The sequence below is a fragment of the Artemia sp. Qi Xiang Cuo genome, chromosome 19 (genome assembly GCF_049724085.1).
Source record: "Artemia sp. Qi Xiang Cuo chromosome 19, ASM4972408v1, whole genome shotgun sequence".
In the NCBI taxonomy this organism is placed as follows: Eukaryota; Metazoa; Arthropoda; class Branchiopoda; order Anostraca; family Artemiidae; genus Artemia; species Artemia sp. Qi Xiang Cuo.
In genome coordinates, this window is record NC_142812.1 from 57,971,156 (window position 1) to 57,989,078 (window position 17,923).

A 17,923-nucleotide genomic window follows, 5' to 3' on the forward strand; every position below is an offset into this window, starting at 1 on the left:
AGAGCTTACAAAAAAAGAACAAATCAATAAAGTCAATAATATTTTAATGCTTGTTTTTTTAATCAGTTTCAAACTGCAAGCAAAAATGGAAGGGTTTGAGGGACACTTTCATGAGGGAGGCCAAGCTTCAAAAGCTTTCAAAAACTGGGGCCAAGTGGGGAAAGAAAAGGCCACTAAAATTCTAAAGGCAAAAGGCCACTAAAATTCTAAAGGCATTTTTAATGGTTCTTCTGGCTCTGCTTAGTCTGTAATTAATTTTTTTTTTTCAGTTGTCAATTGCTGTCCAGGAAAAGGTCTCATTATATTAGTTTGAAAAGGGAAAGCCTAATCTGCAACAATCACGTCAGGAAATTTAATATTGGTTCGAGGTAAGTTTGAATCTGGGGTAAATGGAAAATCCCCTTTCTGTAAAGCTCTGCCAAATAAAGAATGTCCAAATACACCACCATCACTATTTCTTTCTTTAGACCCTACATCAACCACAATAAACTTATAGTCAGGATCGCACATAACCATTAAATTCAAACTGAAGTGTTTCTTATAGCAATAGTATTCTGATCTTGTGTTTGGTGGGCTCTGAATTTTTACATGTTTTCTATCCAAAGCACCAATACAGTTTGGAAAGTTCCATTTTTCATAGAAACCTTTGGAAGATTACTTCAAAAGTTCCAGATTAGGACTAGGTAAGTAATAAGGCTAGAGGGCATAATATATTGTTTTGCAAACGTCTGAAATAATTGAAGTCAATGTAGACCTGCCGATTCTGTATTGAAATGAAAGAGACCTTTTGCTTTCTCCTGTAGCTAGGTATCTCAGAGTTACTGCCAAACGTTCTTCTGTTGACATTGGCTGTCTCCAGTTTGTTTTCTTTATTTGTATATGAGGTTTGATGAGATTATGGATGATTTTAAACTGTTCAGGATACATCCTGAAGTAATCAAAATAAAAATCAGGGTCTTCTTTCTCAAGTTCTTTGATAAGTAAATTAAATGCACCATTAGCCGATCACTGCTGAAAAATAGGTCTCACCCCCAGTTTTTTTCTTTTTTCATTTGCTTTCAAGAGCAAGCAAAGTAAGGGCACAAGCAGAAGCACAAAGTAATCTCATTTTTTTCTTCATCTCTTGAAGCCAAAAAAATTGTCTTCAGTGCGAATTGTCAAGATATTTTCGCTTTGCGTCGCGAACAATTTTTTTGCGGACAATTTTTTGTGACGCTCTGTGAGAACTAAGCTTATTTATTAATACTGCTTTACTATTCTTACTATACTACTACAAATGACACTGCTACTACTCCTACTAATGCCACTAATTTTATGATGCTAGTACTATTAAGAGCGTATCACGGGAATGACAGAGTATGAAGTTGGAACTTTCGGGGAACGCTTAAAGGGACTTGACCAAACTGCTTTACCATTCTTACTATACTACTACAAATAACACTACTACTACTCCTACTACTTCGACTGATTTTGTGATACTAGTACTATTAAGGGCATATCATGGGAATGACATAGAGTATGAACTTGGAATTATTAGGGAACGCTTAAAGGGACTTGGCCAAACGCAATTGACCAAAAGCAAATATGTGCACACTACTGCTAATAATACTGCTATTATTACTATTGCTACCAGTACTATTAATCCAACACTACTAATCCTATTGCAACTAATACTAACGCAAAGAGTGTAAAAATGAAAAGTTAGGAAGTGTTGATCGGGAAGTTGAACTAAATTAAAACACAATATCAACTTACAGGTTATCAGCATGGCAAACCGAAAATATTGAACATACAGGTTATCAACATGGCATAACGGAAATATTATGGCAACAACTAATTGTATCAAGCTGAAAGTTGATTAGACTTGATAGTGAAGTACAAATTATATTATAGTCATCAGAAGGCATAGGGGGTGTCAGCCCGACTCATCTTAGTTTCTGCTCGTTCTGAGTTCAAATTCAAATCAAATTCAAATTAATTTATTTAGCATAAAAAATACAAACAAATTTACAGCGGTCATCTACAAAAACCCAAAGGTTTGTTTAAGATGGCTGCAAATCCCTTATTATAAAGCTCTACATCCACATAAAAACTATCTCTTTATGGGGAAAAATCAGCACTTGAACTAAATCAAAATAAAGAAAATATCCTAATATAATATGATTAAAATATATAAATCGCAAATTATAAATAAAAAATATAATCATTAAAACATCCACTGAAAAAAAAAAAAAAAAAAAATATATAAATATAAAAAAAAAAAAAATTAAATAATTAATAATTATAAGGTAGGCAATAGAGCCGACTTCGTGCGATTAGGCCGGGTAATTTCGCGAAAATGCGACCCTTGTCTGTCCAAACAATTTTCATACCAAACATTAATCAAATTCAAATTTCTAATCATTCAGATTGTAACCCAAAAGGTAACGCTTCAATCTACTCTTGAGCTGGCTTACATTATCAGCTTGTCTAATAGCATCCGAGAGGGAATTCCACACCCCCGGTCCTGCAAAACGAGGCAGAAACGCAGCACGTTGAGTATTCTGGAGCTCCGATGCAAGGTCATTCACATTTCTAGTCTCATAACAGTGATAGGATGAGTTAGCTTTAAAAATTTCCCAAAATACCTCCGGTGAACACTTATTCAAACATTGATATATAAAAATTGCTAACTGGTAATCCCGTAACAATTTTATTATATAAAACACATGAAACTCCATTTCTACAAAATGTCACGAAATTTGTTTTTGAAATATTCACTACCAAATAACTAGAATTTGTAAAACTTATCAATTCAGCGAGGGCCTTATTTGTCTTCTCAATTAACTGGTTCAGACAAGTAGCTGTAATCATAAACTCCGTGTCATCAGCAAAAGATGTTATAAGTGCATCTGATATATAAAAACGCATGGTATCAACGTAAATTAGATAAAGAAGTGGCCCAAGTACTGAACCTTGAGGCACACCGGAATTAACGATAAAAGTTTTTGAAACAGAATTTTTAATAGAGACTCGAATAATACGCTGGTTAAGATAAGATTCAAACCATTTCAGAATAGCCCCTCGGATCCCTAAACGGCTTAGCCTACACAATAAAATTTTATGAACCACCGTGTCAAAAGCCTTTCTCAAGTCTATAAATACTGAAAGTACCAGTATACTCTTTTCGAGAGCAGCATTGATGAAATCTGTTAGGTGCTGGGCTGCATGTATTGCAGATTGGTTTTTCCTGAATCCAAACTGGGTATCACTAAGAAAACCGTAAGTAGTCAGATGGTTATAAAGTCGCCGATGCATCACTTTTTCATACAGCTTAGCAAATAGGGGCAATATTGAAATCGGCCTCCAATTAGACGGATCAGTCTTTGAACCCCCTTTGTGAAGCGGAATAACTTTAGCCTCTTTCAGACGAGTAGGAAATTCACCTTTCTTCAAAGAAAGGTTAATCAAATAAACAATACAAGGCAACAAATATACCATAACATACTTGAACGTTTTCAGAATAATTCCATTATTCCCTGAAGAACTTGATTTTACCAATCCTATTATCTATTTTAATTCTTCAACGTTCGTTTCATCTGCCGACATTTCCAATCCAACTCCCTTTTCATTACTATACGTCTCATTAATTTCATTATTTTCATCGCATGGATTCTCACTTATTGATTCACCAATCTTAGAAAAATATTCACCAAACAAATTAGCCACCTCTTCATTTCCATCAACAAATTTACCATCAAAGATCAGACTAACAGGAATCGTGGTCTCTTTCTTCTTATTTACGATTTCATGTATAATATTCCAAGTCGTGTTCGTATTTCCTTTGTTTTCCTTAAATTTCTATCCAAAATAATAACGAATGCATTACCGCCATAGCCGATTTAATTTATTAAGGATTTGTTTAAATTCAGTTAGATCTTGACTATGGTTACTATTTAAGTGACTCAAATACAATGTATTTCTCCTTCTAATTAAGTCTAGTAGCTCCATATTTACCCAAGTTTTCCAGGGATCCTTTTTCCTCACCTTTATGCTCTTTACTGGGCAAGTTCTCTCAAATATTGGCTGCAATATGTCCATGAACTTATCGAATGCCACAGAAGCACTTTCAGATTCTTCATAAACTGGTTTCCATGACATGATACTTAGTTCCTCTCTAAACTTCTGTGGGTTCTTTTTTTAGTTGCCTTTTTTTAACCTTTGTCCTGTTCTGCTTTATCGCATATTGATATGAAGTAACTGCTACTATAGGAAAGTGATCGGAAACCTCATTTACTATAACGTCAGCATAACAGCTATTTAATACCCGGGATTGCCCAAAAATATTGTCAATAAGTGTAGCTGACTGCCCTGTAACACGAGTCAGAATCCCAACTAATGGATAAAAATCATAACTGGAGAAAAGGTTTAAAAAATCCAAATTATCATTGTATAAACTTAAAAGATCAAAATTAAAATTCCCCATGCAAATGCACTCCAGGTTACTCAATTCTACTGCACCCATTAAACTACTAAAACCATTTTCAAACTCCTCCCAAACTGTACTCGGCGGCTTATAAACCTCAGTAATCAATATATCAGAAATAGCCCCGAAAGTTTGAACATAATACTCTCAGTCCTTCTTGGGATACTGCTGAGATGCCTTATTGGGAATTAGCATTAACACGGTTTATTTTAATTTATTCTTAAGGCAAATGGGAGGGTGGGCATGGGATGGGGGCTAGTTGTCCTCCAATCACTTTCGACTATTAAAAAGGGCATTAGCCCTTTCTATTTTCAATCGAACGAGCTCTTTTCGAAGTTCCCAAGACAACTCCTTTGATACGAAGTGCCCTTGTCTAAAAAAAATTATAATACATTGTACCCGTATCGATCTTTATTATAAAAATGTCAAGCCTTCGAATCACTTTCGACTATTAAAAAGGGCACTAGCCCTTTCAATTTCTAATCGAATGAGTTCTTTTCGAGTTTCTACGACAACGCTTTCTATAAACACCTTATATGCCAAAAGGGCATAAATTACAACCATTGCCCTGAGGGCTGTGAGGGGGTTTTCAAAATCAAACACCTAATTTCCAGAACTTTCAACTACATTCTACAAAAAGCCTATCTAAAAATTTTGATTGGATGTGTTTGGGGAAACGGATGGCGTGAGAGGGGCGTTAGTTGCTCTCCAATCACTTTCAACTATTAAAAAAGGCACTATCCCTTTCAATTTCCAATCGAATGAGCCCTTTTGAGGTTTCTATGACAACACTTTTCATAGAAACCTTATATGTTCCCAGGGCATAACTTACAACCCTTGCACTGAGGGCTGGGGGAGGGGTTGTTGTCCTCGAAGACCTAATTTCCAGAACTTTAAACTACGCTGAAGAAAATTGCTATCTCAAAATTTTTGACTGGATGTGTTTGGGGAAAAGGTGGGCGTGAGAGGGGGTTAGTTGCCCTCCAATCACTTCCGACTATTAAAAAGTGCACTAGCCCTTTGAGTTTGCCGTCGAGTTAGCCCTTTTTCATGTTTCTACGACAAAGCTTTCAGTAAAAACCTTATATGTCCCAAGGGCATAAGTTACAACCCTTACCCTGAGGGCTGTGGGGGAGTGTCATCCACAAAGATATAGTTTCTGGACCTTTCGACTACTTTGAACTGAATGGTTATCTCAAAATTTTGATTGGATGTGTTTGGAGAAATGATGAGCGTGGAAGGGGTGTTAGTTACCTTCCAATCACTTTCGACTATGAACAAGAGCACTATACATTTGAATTTCCAATTGAATGAGCCGTTTTTGAAGTATTTACGACAACGCTTTCTATAAGAAACCTTATATGCCCCCAGGGCATAATTGACAAGCCTTTCCCTGAGGGTTATGGAGGGGGGGTGTCATCCTCAAAGACCTAATTTCCAGAACTTTCAACTACGTTCAACAAAATGGCTATCTCAGAATTTTGATTGGATGTGTTTGAGAATAAGGTGGGTGCCAGTAGGAACTCTTTTCTAATTCCGAAACTTACATAATTTATTCATGGTTATGTTTTGTTGATGGTTATGTGGTCTGATGGTTACATGGTTTGATGGTTATGTGATTTGATGTTGTTTCATAGTTCTGTTCTGTTTGTTCGTGAACTTGTTTGATGTTTCTAAGCCTAATGAATACAGACGGGAGTTTACATTATTGTCAGATAAGAGCGTCTCATGGGAACAGGATCACGTTTACCTTTCTAGGCCAATCATAGATGTTTCTAAGTGTATTGATTACAGAGGGGAATCCACATTTCTAAGAAATTCTAGCCTGGTTTTATGTAATAGGCTATGATGAAAATCAAGTTAGACAATTATATTTTTAAATATGGCTTCTCTGGTCTTTAGGTTAAGAGATAAATTTTAATATTCTCTTGAAGCCTTAATAGTGTAACTAGGAACACCTTAAATATATTTTCAGAAATTCAAAAGAGATCAAGACAGATTGAATATATTTACCACGGGAATTGTTTCCTGGGAATTTTAAATGTGACAGGGCAGGGATGCCAAAACAAAGGAACATTCAGAAATTACGTTTAGGGGATTGTTTGGGCAAAACAAATTAATCGACATTTTTGGGGTTAATTTAGGGCGAAACTCTATGGTCGCTGTAATACGCATGTACACAATATGGGATGTGGACGATATAAAATATTGTTTTTAGCAATGGAGTATGCTAAAAAATTGAGATAGAGCCATTGATGTCAAGATGACCTTGTGAGTTCACCTTGCTTTACTTCCCAATTGTGTTCGGTATAATACACAAATAGCAATCGAGTAGTGTTGTCATTATAAAATATGTTATAACATTCTAGCATACTAACAAGTTGATACTAATAGAGATGTAGATGGCAAGAAAAGAATTTTAATGAGGAAATTCAGAACAATCCTTAGAAATCAAGTAGTGAGGTTGTAATTAGGTGCAAATATAGAACACATCAATAGTCGCTAAAAAACAGATCGTCTTTAGACAGGACAATGCAAATGGGAAAAAAACATGAAATGGGTTATAAAAGAATAAAACAAAAACAATAACAAGCGTAATTTAAAAGAAACTGAGGGGAGAGGACTCCAAGGGAAGAGGGAGCGTCTTTGAGGGACGGAGGGCCGTTTTTTGGTCAGCAGTTCAATATAAACTTTTTTCCACTGTTATATTTATAATTTAATTTTCGTTGCGCAAAGCAGTAATTTTCAAGTGTAGATCTAATGTTATCCAGCCTCCTTAAGTGAAAATGAATTATTCTCATAAAGTTAGCTGTATTTGTTAGAGTGTCAGAAACATTACATATTTATTTAATTTAAAACCCCTTTTTTAGCTATAATAATGTTTGGTATGAATGACGCAGAATGTATTCGTCTGAAATATTCCTCGACTGGCATTATTCTCGAAGCAGGTTTTTGATAGCCTTAATGCAGCATTTTCATTCTAAATTAGCAACAATAGCAATACTCTCTATTTTTTAAAACTTCTGGCTGTTTCCCAATTCATATTCGGACATATCAATTCAATGCAATTCAAGTTATTCGAATAAAATTATAACACAAACATCAATAACAATAAAGATCCTAGAAGAGAACTTTTTAAGGACCAAAGAAAGAAAAAAAAAATTAAAATTGCACTGAGAAAAAAAAGATAGAAGAATAAAACATGGGTAACTAAAGCAAATTGGTTAAAAATTGAAAGATTAAATTATATTATCAAGTTTTGTTACATTTTTATACAGCTTGAAGAAACTTTTGGCTAGTTCAACACTGGAGGGTCTTTTGTTCCATTGAATAATGGATTTGTAAATGGGAGATTGCTGGGCAGCACTAGAAACGCATTTAGGAATTATAAAGGCTCTATTGGATGAACGGAGACAGTGGGCATCCTAATTATTAATGTTATAATAGGTTAGTAGTTGAGGTGGAAGATTATTGTGGAAAGCAGAGTAAGCAAGCGATAAGTTTAGTTTTTGTATGATTTGATCAAGTGGAGCTATGCCAAAATCTGAATACAAATCACGGGATGGATATAGACAGGGAAGCCAAACAAATGCTTTAATGGCACGGTTTTAGGCAAATTTGAGTTTTTTAGTGAAAGACCGGTTTGTATTTCCCCAAACTGATCCGCAATAAGAAAGGTAAGGAAAAATAAAGGAATAATAGAGGATAACTAGGATGTCAGGAGGAAGAAAATAATTCACTCGGTTAATCATAGCTACTTGTCTCAAAATTATTGCTGTGATGTAAGAAATATGATTAGAGAAGGACAAGCAAGAGTCAATAAATACACCAAGAAACTTGGCAACCTCCACTTGTGGTAGGATGTCGGAGGATTACTTGAGACCTAGAACAGGTTGAATTACGTCTTTGTTGTATGGGGTTCTGAATAACACTATTTGACTTTTTTTGCTATTAATGGTCATGTTATTCGTAAGGCACCACGCCTGGACTCTGTTCAGAAGGACTTGGGCAGAGGTTATTGCCGATGGTAAATTGGTGCCATTGATGAAGAAGTTGCTGTCATCAGCAAATAGTACAGGATACACAGAAGGGCCAAGGTCCATAAAAAGATTATTGATATCTAGGAGAAGTAAAATAGGGCCTAGAACGAAGCTTTGCGGGACCCCCTCCGAACAGATAAGAGCTGAGAGGATGCTCCACCTAAGCTCACACTCTGTACCCTTCCAGATAGGTAAGAATCAAACCAGGAGAGGGGAACACCACGAATACCGTAACTATTTAATTTACTTATTAAAATACTATGATGGACCGTTTCAAAGGCCTTAGAAAAATCCAAAAATAAACCCATTACAGTTTTTTAAGGTCGAGTTGTGAGCGTATGAACTCTGTGGCGTCAATTGGAGCATGAGAAGTTGAAAATTTCGGCCTAAAGCCATATTGGTGAGGAGAAATCAAGGAAACAGAGTGCTGACTGTCAAACAGAAAGGGAGACAAACGTCTGGAGATGATTCTCTCGAGCACTTTGGATATAACAGGGAGAATTGAGATTGGACGATAATTACCTATCTCAGTTCGATCGCCCTTATTAAGAACTGGGATAACAATGGCTGACTTTAGTAAATCAGGGAAAACTCCGTGGGTTAAAGATAGGTTGGCAATATGCATGATGTGCTCACAAACAAATGGAGATATGGTCTTCAGGAGCTTATTACTTAATCCAAGACAGTCAGGTGTAAAACTATTAGGAAGAGAACCGATGATTTGAAGTACCTCATTGCTATCAGTTGGGCAGAAAAACATGGATCTAGAATTGAAGCAGGGAAATACAGCCTGTAAGGAGGAGCGGGAATCAGCATGAGGAACATTAAAAAATAATTATTAAATGCGTCAGGTGCATGTAAAGGGTCAATTAATCTACCATTTGTGTCTTTAAGGCGAATAGGTATAGACTTTGATTTTCTATTTTTGAGAGTATATAATTAATGGTGGACCAAATCTTTTTCAGGTTTCCTTTGCAATTAAGAATTTTTGTATAATAATAATTTTTCTTCGCTTCACGGATGAGTTTAGTGTATAAGTTTTTATAATATTTATAATGTGTTAGGTCAATATCGCTACTGGTCTTACAGGCTAACTTATATAATTTATTTTTACGAAATGAGGAGACAATGAGGCTATGTGACATCCAGGGGCATATAGGGATAGTTTTCCGGTTATGTTTACGAATAGGAAAAGTTGAATGGATAATCTCACTTAGCCTTTGCGCAAAACCATTTGTGGCAGAATTTACCTCTTGACAATTTAAAACATCGGACCAGTCAGTGGTTCTTAGGCAATCAATAAACTGGGTTATATTTGCAGAGCTGTAGTTTCTAGTAGGTGTTGGGATATTAATTCTAGAGCGTGGAGGTAGTGGTTGTGAAGGTAGTGACAAGTAAATCGGGAAATGGTCTGACTGATCCGAAAATATTATATTTGAGGACAGGTCATTTCCCTGGGATGTGGATAAAAAAATGTTATCAATTAATGTTGAAGTTGATCTCACAGGATCGACTCTACTGGGGAAAAAATTGTGGGTAGAAGACCACTCGCGGTTACCGATTCAAAAAAAGTGTCAGATTCAACATTTCTACCAACATTGAGTAGGTTAGAATTAAAGTCCCCAAGAACTATTGCCTTTTTATAGGGTAGATTAATAAAATTAGAGAAATCATCAAACAGATTACAAAAACATGAGGTCGGAAATGGTGGAGGTTTATAAAATAAGGAGAGTATATAGGAGTTTTGGCCGATAACTATGTTAACAATTATTGAATAAATACTTCTGAGATTTATTTGTGTAGAGAAAATAGATTCGCACTCTGATAGCCTGGTAAAATTTACATTCGAACGGATGTAAAGTGAGATACCCCCAAAACACTTTGTCAATCTCCTGGGCATATGGATTATTTGGTAACTGGTGAGTGAAAAATCACTAGTGTCATCATTATCGGAAAGCCATGTCTCTGTTAATCCTATTACGTCAAAAGGGCAGACACCATTGAATAAAATTAGATCTTTAAACTTGAGCCACTTATCCCGGATGCTTCTGATGTTGAAACAAAGAACATTAAGGGAATTATTATTTACTAGTTTTGGCTTCACATTGGTAGCAAAATCGAGAATATCAAGGTAATTACAACTAGCATGAGTTAAGGTACTATCGGGGCTGCCTATAGGGTTGGCATGCTGATTACTTTCTATATCGGAATAATTAATAGCAATGTTATTAGATAGGGATAAATTAGTTAAAAACGAAAAGTCACACATTAATTAGTCGTCAGGCATTCTTGTTGGGTATCTTCTCGCTTAGGTTTTGCTTTGAACTTCATCCTCGCCCGAAGAGACTTCGTGAGGGGTCGTCAATTTCTGTGTTACTGTGTTGGCCGGCTTTTCTTTGTTTTTTTTTTGTTTTGTTATGGCTTGGTGCTTCTACCATCGTTTCAAATGCTGGTGATTCTTTCAAATTTCTTGGGGACTTGGTAACAGTTGGGATTGTAGAAAATGTTGAGTTAGAATGGCATTCCATGCCTTCTTTGAAGGATAAAAGTTGGACCGTACCTTTTTGCCAGATTTCCTCTCCTAGGCACGTAGTAATGGCCTTTTTTTAAGGATAGTTTTTAGTTCAACTGGTTCACTGCCAACCTCGATAAGATGGGAAACTGCAAGGTATGTGGCTAACATTTGCCATTCTTGATTGTGATGATGAATAACTTCTGGATGTGATAAAACTGGAAGTTGGGAAGAGGAAGGCTGCAATTTGGCCTCAAGTTGAGGAAATTGAGTGGACCATTGGGTAAATGAGAAGCCTTTATCTATTAGGGGTGGGACCTTTTTCCTCTGGTTCTTTAAAACTTCAGTTTGGCTATTTAAGGGTCGACTTGGAGTTGGTTGTATAGGGATCAAGCTCATATCTGACACTGGAAATACATAGAGCCCTGTATAATGGCTCATTTTAAAGGAAATTGCTACATCTAGTGCCTTTTGTTATTAAAATAAAATAGTTTTTAAAATCGAATCAATTTTGACAAAAAAGAACTGTATTTTCGTGTACAAGCTTGATGAATGACAATATAATCGTAAAGGTTATCAAACAGTTCGTGGTAATGAACTGTGTAGTAAGAGTGACTCGTCTCAATAGTAACCGAAATACATTTAAAGACGATCATTCGAAGACCATGACATTGCATGGATTGGACGTAGTTAGCTGCTCGATTCCTTGAAAAAAATCTTATTTGTCAACTGAAACTAGAATAATTCCTGAAAATTTTAAACAAAATAATTTCATTTAACTGCAAAGTACAAAAATATTTATGGTGTCTGATTAATAATTTCTTTTTTTATTAAAACCAGATAAAACCTAAATATTATACAATAAAGAATGAATTCTAACCTATTCTAACTGAAAGGTGTGCAGGGGTGTGTGGAATAACAAAAAAGCACACCCTAAAAGTCATAGATTCTTAATTAAAATCACACCCTCAGTTTCAGCGTATCAGACAACCTTACTGTAGAGGTTTCAAGCTCCTATCAGCAAAAATTTTGAATTTCTTGCCAAAAGAAAAAAAGTGGAATTTTTTGATAAAAGGAAGATCACAGATGCGTGTTTATTTGTTTGTTAAATCCTTTCCCCAGGGGTGGTCGCATCGACCCAGTGGCCCTAGAATGTCACGAGAGAGCTCATTCAAACGGAAATAAAAAGTTCTTTTGCCTTTTCTAATCAAAAAACAAAAAATAAAAAAATAGAACCACTTTTTACAAAAACTTCATTTTTGATATCTTTTCATACTGCAGTGCTTTGTTCTATGCTGCCTGCTTTGTTCTATCGAATTTCCAAATCTTATGCTATGAAAACTGGACTTATCTGATAAAGCCACCTGCCGTCCACCTGCCAGTCTAGCATGCTTTCATGCTTTACGCTTGTGTGATTCACACACGCTTTTCATGCTTGTGTGATTCTAAATCATTTGTTAGTAAAGACACAATGAAGACACTATTATTTGCCGTACTACTTTTCAGCGTAGTGGGTGTTTCCTATATATATATATAATATATATCACAAATAATATATCACATATAATATATATATATCACATATAATGCATAATGGTTTTGTAGATGCAAATGGCTTGTATGTATGGCCCACCGTGCAGCAGGGGGATGATTTGGAATTGTCTTGTCCGTACAACTTTGGGAGTACTGTCGTATTCTGGTCAAGGATTGGAGCTGAACTGCCAAGAAATGCTCAGGATTTCGGAAATAATCTCAGGTCAGTCTAAATTAATTAGTCGACATGTTATTTTTGTTTTACCCATCATCTAATGCCTTTTACCATTGGATTTCTATCAATCTATGTATCCTTCTCGTTTTCTAGGGTCTAAAAGATAAGAAAATTTTACAGGAATTTTAAGTGTTGTTTTTGAAAAAAAGTCCCTATTGTTCTACTTTAGGAAGCCTAATTTTTAGTACATAATTTAATTGTCCCTTCCCTACGCTTTTAAAAATGAAGCCGGTGTCAGGAAAATCAACTCCAACAACAACTCTCGTAAATATAGTTTACAGACAACGCTTGCTTAGTATTGATTTAAATAAATTTATCTTAATCAAGGAAGTATCATTTTTTAGAGGCTAAATGTCTGTGCCACTTCCAAATGCTCATTTTTGCCGATTATCTAAAAACTTTCAACTTCATCCGGTCTTAGGGGTTTTCTACTGATTCGAACCCTCTCCTATGATATTAGACCCTCCAAGAGGATGTCTCTTGTACATTTAAAGCCGTCTTGAGGTATTGAAAGGTTCTAGGCTATTTAATGTATATATAGATCCTAGGCTATATATATATATATATATATATATATATATATATATATATATATATATATATATATATATATATATATATATATATATATATATATATATATATTTTTTTATATATATTTATTTTTTTTTATATATATATATATATTTATAATTTTATAAAAGCTGGTTTCAACTCTCTCCTATGAAGGAAAATTATATTTTATTTTGGAAGAGAACTACACTAGAATGAGTCATTTTTTGGAAGCATTGGTATAAACAACGCACAAATCATTCTAAACAGTTGGGGATAATATCCCAATATATCTAAATTATTATACTAAAAACGATCAGAATTTAAGTATATAAAAAAGGAGTATAGTTTTTCAGATCAAAGGAACGAAATTGTTTTTTTCTCGCGTCTCCAAGACTGACTGCTCCATCACAAGTGCATTCTTATAAACAAAAAAAAAATGATTTTTTTTTTGTCACACCGTTTCGATAATGAAAGGGGTTACTTCTTCGAATCGGCTTAAGACAATAAAAATTTCAGTTTAAACACTTTGAAAGACAATTGGCAAAAAAAAAAAAAAAAAAAAAAAAAAAAAAAAAAAAAAAAAAAACGTGGGAATCACCAACTGACCATATTTTTTGGAAACTATTTTGGTTTTAGTAAATCACCAGTCAACTTTATCGTGAGGAGCTGGGAGTTGAGTTGGCAACTTTGTTGCCCCCTAGTATCCGCTATTAATTATTGCCAGTACTGGAACGTCCTCTGTTTAATATTTATAATCAAATTCCTTTGTCTGTGGGAAAAGCAAGGGGCTTCATTAACACTTTATTGTGTGACTTCTGATCAATTTGGACCATAGATTCATAGTAGAATAGTAGGGACTTGAATATTATATTATAAATACTAAAAAAAACTTCTTTTTAATGTAAGAAACTAAAAAAATAGTTTCAACGAATTTTTTTGTCGAAGATTAGGCGCATTCTTTGGGTCATATTAACACATGGGCTCGATGGAGACTTGCCAAAGGTCGAATAATTGGTGAAACTGCAAACGGCAGTCTTGTATAAATGATATATATATATTTAAACAAAAATTTAAGCCAATAACTTATTTCAGCAAAAAATGTAAAGATTTAACGACTAATCCAGTGATTTTTTGGCGACCCCTAGGGTTTGAGATACACTAATAATTGAAATAATTTTAATTCCTATCATTTTAGAATATATGGTGTCGGCAAAGATGATCGCGGAATATATAGATGTACATTTTATACTTCAGATGGACGACGACTGGAAGAAGATATTGTCCTTGATTTCCAAGGTATAGCTATTTTTTAAGTGTTTATGTTTCAACCAGTATTAAAGTAATTTCCGATTGGTCCGATCCATTTACTTTAGTGAATTTTTAAAATGAATTTAAATAAGGATCTATCAATTAATGTAGAAACCATCGAATTGTAAATTTTTGATAATCCGAAGTGTTAAAAAACAAAACAAAATTTGTTTTTTACTTGTTTCTCCTTCTACCCGTCGTTGCAATTGGCAAAACTATATCCCTTAAGCTAAATTTCGTTAAAATTTTCCGAAACCCAAGGTGTGCACAAAAAAAAACTGTAATTCCGTCATATACGTCATAACTGAGTCGTGACTCGAGCCACTGACGGTGCATAAAAGGCGGAGTTTAACATATTTTTTAGTTATTTATCATTTTTTTCAAGCATTTAGAAAAACCTAGTTAAATACAATTCATTTGTAACTGAAAAACTTGTATAAATTGTATATTATGCACATCCCATGGATTATAAGTCTTTGTATTGTTCTAAATAAATTGCCTAGAAATACCTAAGTCAAGTTTCTTAATTTCCTTGAGAGCTTCTCTAGTTTTTCCTATGTTATCAAAAATAATCTTATAACGCGTTCAATCACTAGATTATGTCTTTACGTTGGATTCTTAATCTTAAAAAACAATGAAGTAGCTAACTAAGTCCAATGTATGCAAAGGTTTGTTATTCTAATGATCATATTTTGTAATTAATTAAAAAAAACTTTTTCCATAAAAATAAGTTTTTCAAAGAAAAGTAAAGAACTCCAATAAACAAAAAATGATCAAAAATAAAATAAAATAATCTACCAAGCGTGAAACTACCACAAATCAGCATCGATAAATAAATGAAGCCTAAACGAACATAAATTTCAATAATTAACCGAGTCAAACTCAAAACGAGCAGAAATTAACATAAGTTGGGCGCAAAACCCCTATGCCTTCCCAAAGCCAGAACAAAATTTGCACTTTACTGAAAAAATATAATTTTTTTTACTTTTATAACTTTAATAAATCAAATAATTTTAACATTTTGATTACTAAATATTAGTATATGTATATTAAACCGACTCATTTATGCTGGTTTTACTACAAAGGTGTCAAAACCAAAAACTGTTCACCAGAATAATGGAAGACGTGCGACGCTGCTAATCTAATGCATGAGGAGCAGACTGAAGAGGAGCTCACAGAGTTTGAGGAGCCCAAGTGAAGCCCAAGAAAGGGTAAAGGAAATTTTTTTACAAGTGAAATTGAACCCTCTCTTACCCCCATGATAACACAGCTGCGCCTCATCTTAAAGAGCAAGTCGAAAAAAAAGTCTTTGTATGAATCCACTCTATTTAATAGAACGATGGTATATAATAAAAAACCACCAAATACCGAAGATATTTCCCAAATCAACTTTAGTAGGTATTTAAATTGATGCGTACTTTTCTCAATTATGCTGTCCCTACCATTCATTATTGTGTCGGAAGATTAACAGAAATCTAGAATAAAAAAAATATGGTCAGTTGGTGATTCCCACGTTCTTTTTTTTTTTTTTTTTTTTTTTTGCCAATTGTCTTTCAAAGCGTTTAAACTTAAAATTTTATTGTGTTAAGCCGATTCGAAGAAGTAACCCCTTTAATTATCGAAACGGGGTGACAAAAAAAAAAAATCTTTTTTTTTGTTTATAAGATTGCACTTGTGATGGAGCAGTCAGTCTTGGAGACGCGAGAAAAAAACAATTTCGTTCCTTTGATCTGAAAAACTATACTCCTTATTTATATACTTAATTTCTGATCGTTTTTAGTATAATAATTTAGATATATTGGGATATAATCCCCAACTGTTTAGAATGATTTGTGCGTTGTTTATACCAATGCTCCCAAAAAATGACTCATTCAAGTGTAGTTCTCTTCCAAAATAAAACATAATTTTCCTTCATAGGAGAGAGTTGAAACCAGCTTTTTATAAAATTATAAATATATATATATATATATATATATATATATATATATATATATATATATATATATATATATATATATATATATATATATATATATATATATATATATATATATATATATATATATATATATATATATATATATATATATATATATATATATATATATATATATATATATATATATATATATATATATATATATATATATATATATATATATATATATATATATATATATATATATATATATATATATATAGCCTAGGATCTATATATACATTAAATAGCCTAGAACCTTTCAATATCTCAAGACGGCTTTAAATGTATAAGAGACATCCTCTTGGAGGGTCTAATATTGTAGGAGAGGGTTCGAATCAGTAGAAAACCCCTAAGACCGGATGAAGTTGAAAGTTTTTAGATAATCGGCAGAAATGAGCATTTGGAAGTGGCACAGACATTTAGCCTCTAAAAAATGATTACTTCCTTGACTAAGATAAATTTATTTAAATCAATACTAAGCAAGCGTTGTCTGTAAACTATATTTACGAGAGTTGTTGTTGGAGTGGATTTTCCTGACACCGGCTTCATTTTTAAAAGCGTAGGGAAGGGACAATTAAATTATGTACTAAAAATTAGGCTTCCTAAAGTAGAACAATAGGGACTTTTTTTCTCAAAAACAACACTCAAAATTCCTGTAAAATTTTCTTATCTTTTAGACCCTAGAAAACGAGAAGGATACATAGATTGATAGAAATCCAATGGTAAAAGGCATTAGATGATGGGTAAAACAAAAATAACATGTCGACTAAGTAATTTAGACCGACCTGAGATTATTTCCGAAATCCTGAGCATTTCTTGGCAGTTCAGCTCCAATCCTTGACCAGAATACGACAGTACTCCCAAAGTTGTACGGACAAGACAATTCCAAATCATCCCCCTGCTGCACGCTGGGCCATACATACAAGCCATTTGCATCTACAAAACCATTATGCATTATATGTGATATATATATATTATATGTGATATATTATTTGTGATATATATATTATATATATATAGGAAACACCCACTACACTGAAAAGTAGTACGGCAATAAATAGTGTCTTCATTGTGTCTTTACTAACAAATGATTTAGAATCACACAAGCATGAAAAGCGTGTGTGAATCACACAAGCGTAAAGCATGAAAGCATGCTAGACTGGCAGGTGGACGGCAGGTGGCTTTATCAGATAAGTCCAGTTTTCATAGCATAAGATTTGGAAATTCGATAGAACAAAGCAGGCAGCATAGAACAAAGCACTGCAGTATGAAAAGATATCAAAAATGAAGTTTT

The 17,923-nt window shown here is 34.0% G+C and overlaps 1 protein-coding gene across 1 annotated transcript; it reads left to right on the forward strand.

Annotated features, from left to right (window-relative positions):
- Positions 1 to 317: 317 nt before the first annotated feature.
- On the forward strand, positions 318 to 17,422 carry LOC148941049 (uncharacterized). Its single transcript, XM_089104940.1, has 4 exons — positions 318 to 368; positions 12,623 to 12,773; positions 14,536 to 14,636; positions 17,307 to 17,422. Exons 2-4 carry the CDS (start codon positions 12,623 to 12,625, stop codon positions 17,331 to 17,333), a joined length of 279 nt encoding a protein of 92 aa, XP_088961066.1. The 5' UTR covers positions 318 to 368; the 3' UTR covers positions 17,334 to 17,422.
- Positions 17,423 to 17,923: the final 501 nt, after the last annotated feature.